The 16,557-nt window shown below is 45.5% G+C and overlaps 1 protein-coding gene across 4 annotated transcripts in view; it reads right to left on the reverse strand.

Moving 5' to 3' along the window:
- The window catches only part of ABL1 (ABL proto-oncogene 1, non-receptor tyrosine kinase), a 78,170-nt gene that overhangs the window by 20,988 nt on the left and 40,625 nt on the right, over positions 1 to 16,557 (reverse strand). For 3 of the 4 annotated variants that reach the window (XM_018074193.3, XM_018074192.3, XM_029960509.1), the window contains 2 exons: positions 2,052 to 2,225; positions 995 to 1,290 (listed from right to left, as the gene is read on the reverse strand). In XM_018074193.3, coding sequence (XP_017929682.1) covers positions 995 to 1,290; positions 2,052 to 2,225 — 470 coding nt within the window. Of the gene's footprint in view, positions 1 to 994; positions 1,291 to 2,051; positions 2,226 to 10,805; positions 11,217 to 16,557 lie in introns of those variants that run through there. The other variant, XM_008919390.4, reaches the window with a different exon arrangement.

The raw sequence follows: 16,557 nt of genomic DNA on the forward strand, positions 1-16,557 counted from the left end.
CTTATTAAAGGTTTCTGAGAAATAAGGAATGTGATGTACTGGTTCCCTATGTTTTCACACTAAAGATTTTGCTGGCAGTATTGCTGTAAGAAGAGTGAAGCTCTCACAGGACAAGGGAAAATTGGGCACAGTGGGCCACTACTGTGCTTGATTATTTCTAGTTTTTTCTTTTGAAGTGATTTAATGGCACAGAATCTGTCATCTATTAGATGCTGGCAAGAAGAGCCTCAGCAGCCATGCTCCAGACCCACACTTCAACTTCTGCACAGGATCTAAAGAGACACTGCTTAAACCAGATTTTTTAAAAAACGTTTTCCAAAATCCAATGCCAGTAGAAATGTTTCCATGAAATTCAAACAAAAATCTGTGGAAAACTACACTTTTATGCTAACATTTCTCTGCAGCATCCACAAAGCACGGCATTGCAACACTGCTACAGCACACAACAATCTAGGGAAAAAATGAAGGAACTAGGGACACAGCCCATATAAAAGTGAAAGTGCCTACCCGTCTCCAATGATCACGCTGAAATACTGTAGAGAAATCAAAACAGTAGTTAAAAATACTGCAGAATAGCTCAAAAGCATTCTGTCCCTAATATTTACAGGATTACTGTAATAATTACAGCAACAGGTGCTGACTTTTCTATTTGGCAGTCAAACAGATTCTCTTTTGAACATAAGGGACAAGAATTCATCCTCAGAATCTCTTATTAATGATCTCCATTACATTCAGCTCTGATGTAACTCTGGTATCTTCTACCTTAAACTGTTTCACTGCTGAGCTGTATTACACCACAGTTTGCTAAAGGAGTAAAAGTGTTTTGCCCCGGCCACGTCAGAATCTCAGAGTTTACTGTAACTACAGATGACAAACGCTGTGCTCAGGGTTCAGAGCTGCTCAGCTCAATTGCTGCTGTTTGACCTCGTGCAGTCAGCGGACAAAAGCATCCCAGCCCGGTTTTCCCTCAGGGTTTGGATGTCCTGGAGCCTACCTTGCCGTCGGAGGCGGTGTTTATCCGGTAGTGGTACACCCTTCCCTCGTACCGCAGGGAAATGGATCTCTGGCCCGGGCTGCTCTCGCTCTCCCGCACCAGGAAGCTCCCGTTGATCCCACTGCTCAGGAGGTACTCGGCAGCGTTCCGTGACACCGGGCCATGATACCAGGAATGCTTCTCCAAACTGTTCACGGGGGTGATGTAGTTGCTGGGGACCCAGCCCTGCCCGTTCTTTGTCTGGGCCTCGCACCACTCCCCGTTGTGATTGTAGCCCAGGACACGGAGCTTTTCACCTTGGAAAACAGAAAACGTATTCACACATGGCAAACCTGGCAGCTGAGGACAAAGATAGGTTCTTTCTGGCTAACAGATCACTAGTAATCTCCTAGAAGAAGAGGTATCTGACTCAGCAGGGAGCATGTGTTTCTCTTCAAGCTTGAGTGGACCCCTCCAAGCCAAATAAAGTCACATGCTTCAGGAGATTTTCAGGCTCTCGTGCAGTTCTGCACTAGCTCCAATACTGCTTGAGCTTAAAAACTCAATCCAGCAAATTTTATTTGAACTGAGCTGGTTTGACGGAGCCAGGAGAGAACTGGAGTGGATAAACAATTAAAAAGTAATTTCAATTAGCAAGGTAAGTAGACGTAACTTGGAGTACATGTAGTGTTTTCTTACTCAATCCTTCTGGTCCTTATACCTACATACACAGTCATTTGTCATACAGGGACTGTGTTTTGGAGAACTATGAAAGTAGAGGCCAGCTCCAGTGGTTCTTGCTTAGTTTAATTTCTCAGTTCAGATTCTTGCTCCTAATGGAGACCTTAGTTTTGAGAAACAGTTTCTCGTTCAATGCAACAACAAAAAAACCCAAACAAAACAGTTTTAACCTTTAAAAAGGTTATGATTCTGTGAAATACTTGTATTTGTTTAAAAAGAATCCTCACAGTAAAAAACAATTCCATAGGGTTTAGTGTATAACTCAGTTATTTCACTGTGACTTTTCTTCCTGTGCCTTCTCACACATTCTCAGTGCCATTCTGCCCAGTAACCTTACCTTTAGTTATGCTGAGAGTGTTGTCCCCACTCGCCACAAAATCATACAGTGCAACAAAGAGATGGGGATCATTTTCACTAGGGCAGGACAGAAGGTTTTCCTTGGAGTTCCAGCGAGCTGCTTCGCTCAGACCTTGGGGCTCAAAGTCTGACACTACCGGTCTCTGAAGGGCTTCTGGAGGAGAAGGAGAGAGAGAAAGGAAAAACCAGGTTCATTTTGGCTGATAAAAGCCATCTGGTCAACCCACGCACTCTGACTTTCTAATTTGCATTGTTTCTTGACACGTGTGCTCCTCATGCATCAGAGGACAGATGTGGACAGCTCTTTAACGCAGATCTCCTGCCACATAGGCAGGACACTCCTGTTCCAGAGCTGTCCTCCAGCCTTCCCAGAGCCCCCAGCTCCTGCCTCCCACAATACACAGGAGAAGGAAAGTCCCTCTCCCTCCCTCCCTCCCTCCAGTAAATGCAGCTCACGTAGGCTGTTTGCTGCCTGCAAATCCTTTGGCTCACACCTAGCTGCTGGAATGGTTAGATGTGAAAACAAACCCAAGACCTTTAAAAGGTAAATCCCTTAATTATCCTATAAATGAAATGGCCAGAATGTGCAGCACAGAGAGCCAGGGAGGGTGAGATTTATAAGACATGGTATTTAAGGAGTTAGGTATTTCTGTTCTTCACAGTATTTTTAACCACTTTCTTCTTATCTGAGGACAAGGCAGTGCCTTTTTTGTTGCCCCCTCTTGAAACCAGAGCACAGCAGTGAGCACACTGGGCACAATGAGCTGTCTACATTTCTAGGAACCCTGAGAAACCTTCAGAGAAAGAGATTCCTAGAAATTGAGCTACACAGGTGAGTAAAAACCAACCCCCAAAGTTTTTTGTACACTGCAGCACACTGGGCATATAATATTCTGTGATGATCAGGCAAGTCCAAGTCCAGCAAGGAATTTTATTGCAGTTGCTCCTGCAAACTCCCCCGCTCTGGACAATGAGTGAAGAGTTTGGGGCAGTGATGCCCCAGGTAGTTGTGCCCCCTCACTTCAATGTGCCATCCCCAGATATTCTGGCAGCCCCACGTGTGACTGTGTTAGCACAAGCAGACCAGGACAATAAGTTGTGAAACCCTTGTTTTTCGAAGGGTCATTTTCCATCTGGATGAGTTTTTTGAGCGAGGTCACAGCACTGCACACAAAGCACTACGTCAGTGCAGCTCTGGGGACAGGAAACACGGCACAGTCACATCAGCCCCTTGCGCCACAAAACTGCTCCTCATTGCACAGCAACAGCCCCCACCTGCTGAATCCCTCCTCTGCACAGCCAAACACAGCAGGGCTTTGGAGGGAGAAATACCTGGCCAATTGGTTCCTACATTATCAGGTCAGCTGGGAGCACAGCTCACTCTTTATATTTGTAGATTCAAGAACTGATACAACTGACACCAGAAAACATATGGAAGTCAAGTGTGGATTGGGACAGGTCCAAACTACATTCCCCAATGGAGAAATGCTGAAAAAAACACGCTCCCAACCCTGCAAACACTAACAATACACAATATTTTCCAAGCTTTGGTGGTATAAGTGCCACTATTCACCCACAGACAATCTGGCGTCCTCCATGTGTTGGTCAGGTCACCACTGGAAAAGGCTCTCTGGGTGGTTATTTATGTACATGAGTACTACTGTATTCTTTGGAAAACACAGTATCCTATATGTGAACAAAACAGCAAATATAGATACTGCTGGGTCTGTTTTCCCAGCTAAACCGTATCTGCAAGGAGATATATTTTTGAAAGCAAAATAATTCCACTTTCTACACTCTTCCAAAGTAAGAAATGTGTTGGGTGTTTTTTTTTCAAAGCACATTGACATCCTTGCCTCCCCTTCCTGTGTGTCCTCCAGAAGAATATATTTTAATAGCCTGAGTTTGTTTGAAGAGGGACAATGAATAAAGAAGGAGGAAATCCACTTTCAGAATAAGCTATAATCATTTCACCATGAAAATGCTTTGATCCTGTCAAGCCCATTAAGCTCCCTTATCAAACACAGGGCACTGCAGTGACTGGAGATACTCCAAGGAGTTACACCATCAGTAAACACCTGGAACAGACAAACAGCAGAGCTGTAAGCAGCACATACACAACCTCAGCGAGGAGCCACACCGTGATGCTCTCCCCAAAACAGCACAAACCAGCACATGCTGCTCCGTGGGATGGACCATAACCTCTGTTAGGAAGGAAAATGCCTCCCACATGGGGCATAGATTCGACAGGAAGGCAGGAAATCCAAGGCAGGCTCCCCTCCAACTCCAGCGCGATCGCAGCCCAGTGAAGGACGGATCATGCACAGCCATGGATGAGGATGTGGGAGGAAAGCCAAGCGCTCCACAAGAATCCCTCCCTTGTGCCCAGGGATGCTGGGACTGACTCACTGCACACGGATGCCAAGGTATGTGCTTCGATTCATCTGTGAGACAACACTGTGCCAAGAGCCAACAACACCCACAGGCTGCAGTGAGAGAGTCAGGGAAGGCAGGTTTTGCTCGATGACATTCCTACACACACTGACTCAGTGATAATGTCTGCAAACCCAAGGACCAACAAGAGCAAGGGCTGTTAAATACACATATGAGAATGTGCGAAACTGGAAAACCACCCCAGTGGCCCAGGATGCCCATATGTTCTGTATCCCCCAATGTGACCCCACTGTGCAGCAGCCACCAGCACCCTGGTGTGGGTACATGCTGAGCATGAACCCTGCTGTGCAGGACAGAAGGATGGGGAGACGCCAGACCCGACTCTTGGATTGGGTGGGGCTGGTGTTTCCAGAGGGCAGAACCCCAGGTTAAGAACTGGGGTGGGGAATGAGAGGATGGGCGGCCAGAGAGGGAGGATGAGGCCCTGAGTCAACACGGAGAAGAGCATAAAGGAAAGAGCAGAGTTGTGGTGACCCGAGTGTAGCAGAAGCTTGATAGACCGTGACAAAACACACTTTTAAAGGGCTGGGCCCCAAGAGGAGGCTGTCAGCAGACTGAGGACACAAACCTATGAAGCGAGAGAAGCAGACAGGACACGTCCATCTGGGAGCCACGTACAGCCCGGCTGTCAGCAGCGTTTATCCCCGCGAGCGATTCTCCGGTAAATTCGCCCAGACATTCCAGTCCTTCAGAGCAGGAATCAGATATTGCTGTTCATACGTATTGAGGGTCTTTCTCAACAGCTTCCTCGCCTCCTACTGCTGGTTTTAACTACAATTTTACAGCACTTTCTGAGCTCTTCAGTGGGCCAGATTCCTCCTAATAAATCAGCCTGGCTGCTACACCTACGGGAGGCCATCCTGGCACGGCGACGGGGCAGGAAGCAAGAGTAATTCAATCTGTTATCGCTGCGCTGTCGTTCCTTCCGTGCATCCACTTTGTCTTGTGCTGCATCCCAGCAAGACTGTCATTTATTACTCTGATCATACAGTGCTCTGGATAACACCTGGATTCCTGGTAGGAGTTCCGAGGCAGCGCTGTAATTCAGTACTCCACTAACACCAACTAAATGATGACTCTTAATTAAAGTGGTGCAGACTTTGAAGTAAGACAACAGCAGCTTATATTTTGAGGCACTAGGCATAAGAATGTCATCATTTCCCTCCTAAATTAAGTTTTTTACCAGGAGATATTTATGCTTGCACACTAAAAGGTTTCGTAAGGGTAACTATCTCCTGCTCATTACTGTTTATACAAAGCCATGAATCATCGTTAGGGGCTGTGTAAGAAGTTCTCAGACATGAATAATTCTGGTCTAGATCAACGCAAGCAAATTTCCTTCCCAATGTAAGGGAAGGGTTGGGAAAAAAGGCAGGAGCACAGAATTACACTCGGCTTCTCCATAGCTGACTGCGAGGCAGTCCCGAGGGAAGGAGGAGACCTCCTGTCTCCCTGCAAAGCAAACATCCTGTGGGCTTACAAACTGTGCTGGCAATTTTTCCACAAGGTTTGTAGAGCGAGGGAGAGCAGAATACATCTAGTAATCTCTTTGGAGGTACAGCACATGCCACCTAAACCTTCTCCTTCCTCTACATTCCCTGTACTCTTCTGCTGGAAGAAACTATGATAAATGGCAGAATAGTTATGGATATTTAATACATCCAAATGGTCCCGACTCTGAGCACATAAGATGGAGCAGCTGCCTCTCTGTTCAATATTTCCTTAGTGACCCTCATGGATTCCCTATGCCTGATGGAATATGGATTTAAAAATTAAAAAAAAAAAAAAAAGTAAACCCTATCTTCCCAAAAAAGAAGGAAGGATTCATGTTTTATTTCAGATTCATCCCTTTAGTGAGATCAGGGTCACGAGGACACTCATGGCTCCTGCTGCAGTGCCTGTGCTCAAAGGGGCCCTCACCACCAACTGAAGGGCTGGATCTTGTCTAACACTGAGCTCCCTTGGTGGTGTGCTGTCTCCCCCTCCTTCTGATTCTGCCATCATCAAACACATCTGTTGTTTTTTGTTTGGTTGTGGGTTGTTTTGTTGGGTTTTTCTGGAAGTTCACTCTTACACAGGTCTGTAGGTTCCCCCTGAGCTCATTCACTGAATTTATTCCATTTATAACCCCTTAGTGACATGGCAAACATCATCTTTCCCCAGTCAGCTAATCACAGTTGTAGATGGATGGAGTGGAATAGGGGGCACGGCAGAAATTTGGATTTTATTCCCAAATCTGCTACTAAGCTGCTTCCTGACCTTAGACAATAACCTCTGGGAGAGGAAGGGGAAAGAGTAACAAGATCCAAGTGAACTTCAGTGACACTTCAGTATTTCTGACAACTTCACCTTTCCAATTTTTGGTTTGGTTTCCTTATTAAGGGAGCAAAAGCAGTGATGTGTGTCCATTTCTGAGCCATGGGAAGGGAATGCACCAAGCAAGAATCACCAAGATTTACTGTTATATTCCCCTGTTTTACTAAGCAGCCCCACAGACTGCTCAGGGAAGGACTAACATGTCTGTAGATGATCAGTTTTAAGTCTGAAAACAGTTACAGCTTTCCCCAGGAAATGATAATCCTTTCCTCACCACATCCCATGGGAAATGGTAGCAAAGCACCATCAGCCAGATTTTTAAATGAGGATGGGACAGGCAAGAACCACTGGAACAAGTACATAATTAACACGCCATTACAGAGCCAGAAACGTGTTTAACAGCAAGAACTCTACAAGGGGAGGCAGCAACTCCAGCTTATTGCATTTGCTCTTCCTAACAGGGTGACCAAAGCCCTCCCTGCTGATCCTGGTGACATCAGGGCAGGATGAGTCGCTGCGTTGCTGATTTGGCTCTGGCTCAATATGTGCCCAAACACATTAAAAACCCTCTCTCTCCAGGAACAGGGCAATGGCTACAGGCTGCTGCTCCTCCCCAGGGTTGTCTATTCTGCTGTTACAAGACACTCTTAAAAAAAAAAAAAAACAGAGAGAGAGAGGCAGTCTGACAGCTGGCAGGACAGGAATCATTTCAGTTAGAAAACAAAAGGACTTTACTAGTGTCCCCAAAAAGTTTTTTAAACTTCACAGTGAACACTGACAAGTTTTAAACAAGGCTTCTGCCTTTCAGTGGTAGAGCCAAGCCCAAAAAGGCAGCGAGAGTATTTCAGCCCCTATTTGGGACATGGACACGTTCTGTTTTCCTGATCAGATTGGCAGCACTACTCGCTGTGCCTCTTCCCTTCTACTCTTTACCCTTTCTTGGTGTGAAGTGGGTGAGGAATTATTCACTTTGGCAAAGGCAGAAAGGAGAAAGCAGATGACAGAAATTCAGATCTGTCACATTTTAAAATAATATTTACTAGTGGGAATAGAAATGAGGGCAAAGAAATGCCCAGCTCAAACATCAATATGAAAACTCAGTCATCACTAGAACCAGTTGAAACTTATTTTTGATGAAGTTAAGAAAAGATTTCAGCTTCTTCAGGGAGCAGAGCAGCCTGCCCATGCATAGTACCACACACAGCCATGGGCCACAGCACCTGCCAGCCCTCCACACCACCACAAAGAGGATCCACAAACAATCCTCATTCCTGCAAACTAACAGAGCATAAAGGCCTTTCAGAAGGGACCACCATGAAAAGAAAACCACATTTCTGATTACTTGGTCAAAAGGACATGTGGCTGACACTAAATCAGCCCTACACCAAATCCGGACTCAGAAAAGTATTCTCAAAAAATGTGTTTAAAAATACAAGTAACAGACTTGATTTTCTTTTGATTTTTGCTATTCATCGACCAAGCACTGCTATGTTTTTATAAACACACAAAATACAAAATAAGAAACTGAATTAAATAAAATGTCATCTATCCTCCTGGCTGCAACTGGTCTTCCAAGCACCTAATGTTTAAGGTTTCCTAAACTAGTAGTAAAGAAACTTTCAGCTTTCCCTTTGTCCTGAACAGCTTCCCATACAACTAAGATATCAGGAGCAAAGTTAAATCCTCCAATGATATCACCATCATCTCCTTAATCCTTTCAGAAGCTTCACAGAGGCTGTGGAACCCCCGTGGGAATGGACTGGCCATCACATGCTGCTCACAGGGATCCAGGAGCAATGATCTCTAGTTTCTGACCCTTGACATAAAACTGTCCCCTTCTCATGATCTGCCAAGCTTAAGTGGTTTCTATCAAAATTAACAAACCCGTATGTAAAAACTCGTTATCTTCTTAAGGGCAATGCAAGCAAATGGTTTTCACTCATGCCCTTGGAGTTCAGGGGTTTGGGACAAGCCACCACCACTCTTTCTAAAGAGTCCTCAATAGCACTTTCAACCTCATAATAATTTTAATAAGAAAGCTGCCCAGGAATACCACGTGGGGACCTTCAGCTTTAGAAAGGAACAACAAAAAATCCTATTTTTTTTTTAATTATTTTTTTTTTCCCCACCAGATGAGTATAGATTCTCACTTCTTACCCTGCTACCCTGCTTTCCAAGAGGTCCCCAGTTGATTATGAGGGTCCTGGGCTGCCTGTCCTGACTGACTGTCACATCGTGGTCGCAGTTGCCACATCTGTTCACCTTTAACACGCCACTCAGCTTTGCCCCATGCTGAGCTGAGAAGTGAGACTGAGCTACTTTGAGAGAAGACCCTTTAAAAGTTCAATGCTCGTTTCCCACCCCATTATTAAAAAAAAAATAAATATGCAACGGCAGTCTCAGGGAAGCAGAAGGTGAAAATATTACAATATTAATCGTGTTAATGATCACGTTCTTAACCCGCGCTGCCGATATGGCCAAGTTAAACTATGTTCTAATCCTATTATGCAACTGCATTGCAAAGTGGGAAGGGGGGCAGTGGTTGTAAGGAACACAAAAGAGAAAACTTGCAAAAACAGTCAGGGTAACACCCTTGTAACATCATCCTTTAGCATTCATTTCTGCAGGGAAGAGAGGCCCCAGATGCTCTGCCTGTTCTCCCAGGGCTGTGTTGAAAGATCCAACAGCACAGAGAGGAGGCCCAGCACAGCTTGGAGCTCATTCTCAACACACAGACTGAGCAATACCAGAGGCAGGGGACACAGACAGAGGTTTTATAGACTTAAAAGATCACAGAAGAACTCAGTCACAGAAAAAGATCAAAATTACTCATATCCATCTACCCTCTGTTTGGTTTCTGAAACTTTGAATAAACAAAAAAAGTCCTCTGGAAACCGTTCTTTGACTTTAGAGAACAGAAAATTCTTCAGAGCCACTAAATGCACCCGACAAACACAGACTCTTGATCCAAAACTACTTCAAGTGAGTTTGCCACGAGCAGCCATTTGTAGATTTTGAGATTCCTAACCTATGAATTTCCGAGGGCCGTTTCTGCACCGAATATTTGAGAGTTGAGCAACAGCGACTCGCGATAGGCCCCTGGAAATCAGCTGCTGCCTTTCGTGCCTCTGATTTGATGAGTTAGCACGGTCCTCCTGGCATGTGGATTATTTTTACTGAGGCAACATCCAGCAACACAAAAGAAGTTGAAGGAGCCTGGACGGCCCCAGTGGGTCGGACACGGGGGGCTGGATGGGGGGACTGTAACGCTGCTCCACAGGTGGGGTGTGAAGCCATGAGGTCACGCCAAGCAAGACCTCACCCCAAACTCCCCCCACCCAGCACGGTGCCTCAGTCGCCCAGGCTTTCCATCCCAAGTAGTTGAGTCCATATGTTTAACATCTCATTGTCTACAAGCAACCATGGGTGTGACTCAAAAATCACTTCTCAAAAGCAAGCATGCGAGAAAATTCAGCTCAGTGAATGCCTGTGGAGAGCAAACTTAGAAGGGGATAACCAAAATTAACTAAGACATTATGCGTTAACTCACGCTGAAAATATTTTACGGATGGACTCATCTAAATTCTCTTCTTGAGTCTGGAGTTGGGTTTTTTTAACGTCCAAAATAAGGGATATCTTCCCTCGAAAAAAAAATAAATAAAGCTGAGGCCTGAAGATACGGATTTGTTTATGGGCTCAGCAATAAGATCACTTGACATTTTACAACCATAAATGGTAGAGCCGCGCTCCCTCTGTATAACTGCACTTAATGAAAGGCACCTGGGTCTGGACGCCACGAACACCCCTCGGTTCCTTCACCCCAACACCCAAAAACCCAGCCTGAACCTGGGCAGGATCAAACGTGCCCCCAAGCCTGGCCCCAACTTCCAAGAGAGGGATAGTGGAGGGATCGGGTTGTGCCCCCTGGGAGCACGACCCAACTCCAGCCCCTTTGGGTACTCACCTTCCAGGTAGCAGCTGGAGGAGGAGGAAAGCCCCTTCTTCGATTTGCAACCCACCAATTTCAAGCAAATCTCCAACATTTTCATTTGTTAGAGTTTGGCTTCGGCTGTCTGGTTTCCCTTCCCTCCCCCCCTCCTTCAGCTTCTTCTCTCACTGTGGAATTATCCGTTAAAAGTCTAAAAAGAAGTCTGAAAAGATCCGGTAAGAGTCAGAAAAAGTCCAGGAGAAGTCTAAAACAAAATATCCAAGAAAAGTCGACGAAATCCAGGGCTCTGAAAAGCATTACAAGGGTGAGCCTGAGAGGCGGAAAATCCAGGGGCCCCGCATCTCCTCTCCCGGGGAGTTAACTCCAGCCATCTTCCCTCCTTCCCAACTCTTTTGGCGGGAGAGGGAGGAGGAGGGGGAGGGAAAAAAAAAAAAAGAAAAAAAAAAAAGGAAAAAGGAAAAAAAAAAAAAAAAAAAAAAAAAAAAAAAAAGCGAAGCCAACCAAGTTGGGCAGAGTCAGTCGTGCCGGGCGAGCGCTGGGAGCTGGGGCTCCGCTGCCAACAAAGGGCCCCTCAGCCACCGCCGGCCTCCATGACATCAGGCATCCAGCAACGCCCTCGCTCCTTAACCTCCTCCTGCCTGCGCCTCTCCCAGCAACACGGAGGCCAGGGGGAAAACCAACAGGTTTCCCACTCCTGGGAGAGCCCCTGCTCGGTTTGGGAAGGCGGGGGGGAAAGGAGGGATGGAGGAACGAGGCTGCTGCGCTGGCGCTTTGTGCGCGGCGGTTGCGCCAAGCGAAGTGTGGGCGAGCGGCAAAGTCTTCAAAGCGTGTCATTGCACAGCGGATTAAGGGGCTGCTGGAACACTGGGAACGGGGAGAAGCAACTGGAGAGCGATGCCCATTTGTAACCCGGCACAAAAAGCGGCGGGGGAGCTGGAGCTCCTTCCCAGGGATCCTGTCTTAGCATCCCTGTGCTAATTACAGGCAACAGGACTCAGGTTTCAGCTGATGCAGTGACACAAGCAAGATACTGCCAAAAGTTTTCGCTCTCCCACTACCTACTGTTCTTTTTCCTTGCAAACTGTGCCCTTCCCCTGCAGGTTTCTCAAGGCTATGTGTTAATTAGAGCTCTCTGATTTTGCATTTTTTATAGATTATTTTCTAGCATCGTCGTGCGTGTCCTTTTTGAAACAACCATCGCTTTTGTCACATATATTTATCTATATACATCTCTCTCTAACGGAGATAGCAAACTGCAGTTTTTTCCACTCAAAAATCCCCTTTCATCTCCCAAACCTCGGGGAGCTTTTGCTGCTCGGAGCAAGAGGTGCTCAAGGGTGTAGAGCTCATCAGGGGTGCCAAACAGAGAGGTTGGGGAAAACGGCCTGGGAAGCTGATCCCGGCACAAACCGCACTGCAACGTGTGGAGTGCTTGGTGTGTCACACACAGAGCCAACAAAGCAGCAAATCCTCATTTCTGTCCCTGAAAGCTTGCCTTCACATTCTGACAGTTTATTTTGGCAAGGTTACTGACTAGCTAGTGCTCTTTTGCCCTCCAACGTTTTCAAACACTGAATACTTGAGGGGAAACTCTGCATGCTTCCAGCATCTGAGGACCATGCCTCCGAAACAGCAAACATTGCTCAGACTCTTTAAACATTATTTTACAGCATTACTTTGCCTCAGCCTTCTGATCCATGGGGTGTACACATGAAAGACAGCTTGGAAAAAAATCCCTGATCTCTCAACCCGTGCTGAACTGCAATAATAGCATTTGCATCTTTTTTTTTTAAATACTTTTAAAAGTCTCATTTCTAGCAGAGAAATAATCACAGTAAGGTCACTGTGATGTTCGAAGCGCTTTCATGTTTTTCTCAGAAAACATGAACGTGGATATTCCCATTTAATACATCAAGAAACAGTGAGAACATTTCAACATTTCCTCAATTCAGACAGTTCAGCAAAGAGATGAGGCCCCAGATGCCATCCCCACCTCTGGGAGGTTGCACAAGCTTTGTGAAGACAATGATACAGTTCCCTCCACGCTCTCCCATCCTCCTTCCACTTCTGGAGGAGGATTTCTATTTTATGGAAGCACTAAAGTTTCAAGAGAAACCAATACCTAATCCACTTGTTCCCTTCCTGCCTAACATGGAACTTGTGTGGAAATGCACTGGGAGAGAGGAAAAAAAAGGAAAGAAAAAAAAGAGGAGTTAAACACAGATTTGGAGGAGAAAGGTTACATAAATCACAGAAGGAGCTCAGTCCTCACGTGCTTTGGCCCATGTTTAGAGAACTGGGATGAAATGATGTCTTAAGAGCAGACCAAGCATCTTGCACACAACTTCTTTTCCATGTCAGGAGCATCCCCATCCCTATCCTGCTACTCCTGCAGCTGTAGGAATGAGGAATCCCCACAGCATTCCTTGGCAGTACAAAGGCTGTCCCCCATGAACACCACCCAGACATTACAATTAAGGTGAACACAATGAGCACCAGCAGAATTAATGTGGATTACATTCCTGATGAACTCCTGGGGTTCTTATTCCTGAAGAAGAATGCCTCATCTCAAATTAAATTAACCCGCTTGCAGAAGAACCTCACTGCAGGAGAAACACATCCACTTGGGGAGTTAAACACAAAGAGCTATCCTGGGATAACTTCCTCTGTAGATAAACAAATTAATTCCCTTTATGCTTCCAGGCAGACACGCTTGTGTGGTCCCTGTGCTACAAACATCATCCTTCAACATTTCCTCTTTTGTCTCATGGCAATCTGGGCTGTAAATACTTTGAGCAAACACCCTCTGCTTTTCCTGAATGTCATGAAATTAACTGGTGATACAGAAATAAAAGCCATATTGGTAGTGTCACACAACCTCTGCCACTGTTACAGCTGTCAGCTATTAATCCCTTTCAGGTTTGTTTGTCATATACACATCTTAGAACAAAATCAGTCATGAAACGTGCGCAGAATTCTGGACTACAATGACTGATGCAACCTTCAACTCAGGCTCTGTGTTGCAGAATAACAAAACAATTTGGTTGGGATCAGGTTCAGAAGGTCTCCGGTTCCTGCTCCTGCTCAGAGGGCAGCTATCTCTCTAGATCAGGCTTTTCCAGGCTTTTTGCAGCTAAACTTTAACTGAGTCTGCTGAGCCACTGAACACTTTTCATCCTCTCGCAGCTACCCAGCTTTGCCTTGCTGCAAGTTTTAAGTGTTGCTTCTCCTCCTTCTGCTGTGCACCTCTGAGAAGAGTCTCCAGCCACCAGTTGGGTGGTTATGAGAGCACTGGGACCCCTTCCATCCCCTCTGCTCTGTCCAAGTTAAAGGCAGCTCCCTTGGCCCCGGGGGGCACCGCCGGCTCCAGCCCCCGCCAGGCTCCCTCCGGTGTGTCAGCATCTGCTCCGGGGGAAGGAGGGAGCTGGACAACGTGCTCCAGATGTGGCTTCACAGGCGCCAAAAAGAGGGAAATAATCACTTCCCTCGACCTGCTGGCTCTGCTCTCGTTAATGCAATCCAGTATCCATTAGCCTTTATTGTTCATGCTCCTACAAGAGCACAAACCTATTCAGCCAACGGCCTTCGTGTTTGAGCTGTTTCTAACAGACAGATATTTGTTCTTTACTTTCTTAAAGCTACCCAAAATTTGAGGACAGGTTTTTTTCCCCAAAAGAGGATGGTCACACACACAACAGCAGCAGCGAAAGGACTGGACCCCATGAACAGAAAGTGAGTTTTGGCATGATCCCACGTGTTAGCAGCTGGAGTGAATTTTGTTGCAATACCATTAAAAACAGCTTGAGTGTTTGTCGCCCATTTAAAAGTAGAGCTTAATTTTGGTTTAAAACACTCTTCTGAAACATGGAAAGATAACAAAAGTTGAAGTCTCAAACTCTGGGGCATTTTTTGATAGTCCCAGTCAGATGATTTGGGATGGAAAAAGTCACTTGAAAACATCACAAAGTAGTGGCTAAAGCAAAGGAGTAAAGGAGCGTGCCAGAAAAAGAGCAGATTCTTGCTTACAGTTTTGAGTTACCTGTGCCTTATCTTTCTCTTCTATAAATGCAGTTGAGAATTTCCCCACAGGTGATAAACTGGTACTCAGTGCCAGTTGTTAAACACTTTTTTTGTCTCTGGAGCAACAAAATGTAGAATCACATAATTTGTGAGATGTGTTTTTCTGAGTAAGTGATAAGATTACATGTGATTTTGGGCATCCATAGGTCAACTGTCTTTAGGATTAAAAATAGATCCATGCCACAGAACACTCCCATGCTACACAGTTCTCTTCTGATAACATCTCTCACATAGTGGAATAACACATTCTATCACCATTACCTGATTAAAAATGTATATGTATATGAAAATGATCAAAGAAGCCTCTGTCGAAATCCATGAATGACCACAGCATGTGCTACAGATGCAGCTGTAAGAAAGCTGGTCTTTGATCCAACAGCAAATGCAGCATTGCCTGTTTTCCTGGGGATTTGTCCAGCTTTGACTGACAGATTCCAGTTTTACTTTGGATTTTCAGGTCCTCCACTATTAAACAACTTCATCCACTCTTAGATACAAACTGCCAAATGTTTGGGGAGATGCTGGTGTCTGTTAAATAGAGACCAGCCACTTTAAAATCCTGGCTACTAAACTCTACCTTCTCGGCAAGTGAAGCACAAGCACACTGGTGGAGTCTTGTAAAGCTGTTTTTGCAAAGAGTCCAGCTTCAGCGGATCAATTACATTGATTGAATCACAAGAGCTTTGAGAAATTCCTTCTGCCAAAGAAAGCAGGGCAGAAGGTGAGTCTGAGACTGGCAGGGTTCGAGGTGAGTACACATCCCACACCCAGCCCGTTAAAAGCTACCTCAGATTTAAGCAACTGTCTCGAGTCAATCACCTCTTAGTCTCAAGGAATTGTTCAGACACCTTGTAACTACTCCAAAAGGATGAGTGGAAACAAGTCTTCCAGGCTACTCCAAGGTTCTTCGCTAACTGGAAATGACAGCACTGCTCACAAGGTGATGACGTTTGGGATTTATTTGTAATACCTGCCACGTAACGGGCAAGAGGGGGAGAAAAGTCCTCCTTGGTGTGTGCACACAGAATGACTAAATCAGCCCAGTAAAACTTTCCAAGTGTGTTCATGCACCTCAGGAGAAAGCCCAAGCAACCAGGATACTGAAGGATCTCCCAACTTCCACCATTCTGGTGAGCACTAGGAATCCTTAACACCTCTGGCTTTAGGAATGCACACCCAGATAAACAGGGCTCAAGTGGTTTTACTGCTCTGCCCACATGTGTGTGTGTATGTGCCTTCAGAGATGTGTGTAATGTGTACTGCCACCCCAACCTTCTCCAGCACTGCCCAACCTCACAACCACTCCACCTGTGCTGCCAGTGTCTCTCTTCTTCCAGCTTTTTACATAGAAATCTCTGCCTTTCCTTTTCCACTTCATACACAAAGCATTTTTAGAAACCACTGTTCTACCTTCCTGTTTAAGCTCTTCTCAAAATCCAGCTGACATGTTTACAACAGCTAGTTAAAACAGCATGTTAGAAACAAAAGTCTCTTGCTGCTACTCTGACCATGCTACAATAGGCATTATTGTAAATAAAATAAAAAAAAACCCACACATGGATTTGAACAAAGGCAAGTTAACACCTGAGGGCAAAGAGTGTTTTCCTTCCTTCAGCCACCATCCAGCACAGCATGAACAGCCCTGCAAGAGCACAGAGAGGTGTCTGCACCTATACTGAAATATTAA

Source organism: Manacus vitellinus, unplaced genomic scaffold (genome assembly GCF_001715985.3).
Source record: "Manacus vitellinus isolate BGI_N305 unplaced genomic scaffold, ASM171598v3 scaffold_27_pilon, whole genome shotgun sequence".
Lineage (NCBI taxonomy): Eukaryota > Metazoa > Chordata > Aves > Passeriformes > Pipridae > Manacus > Manacus vitellinus.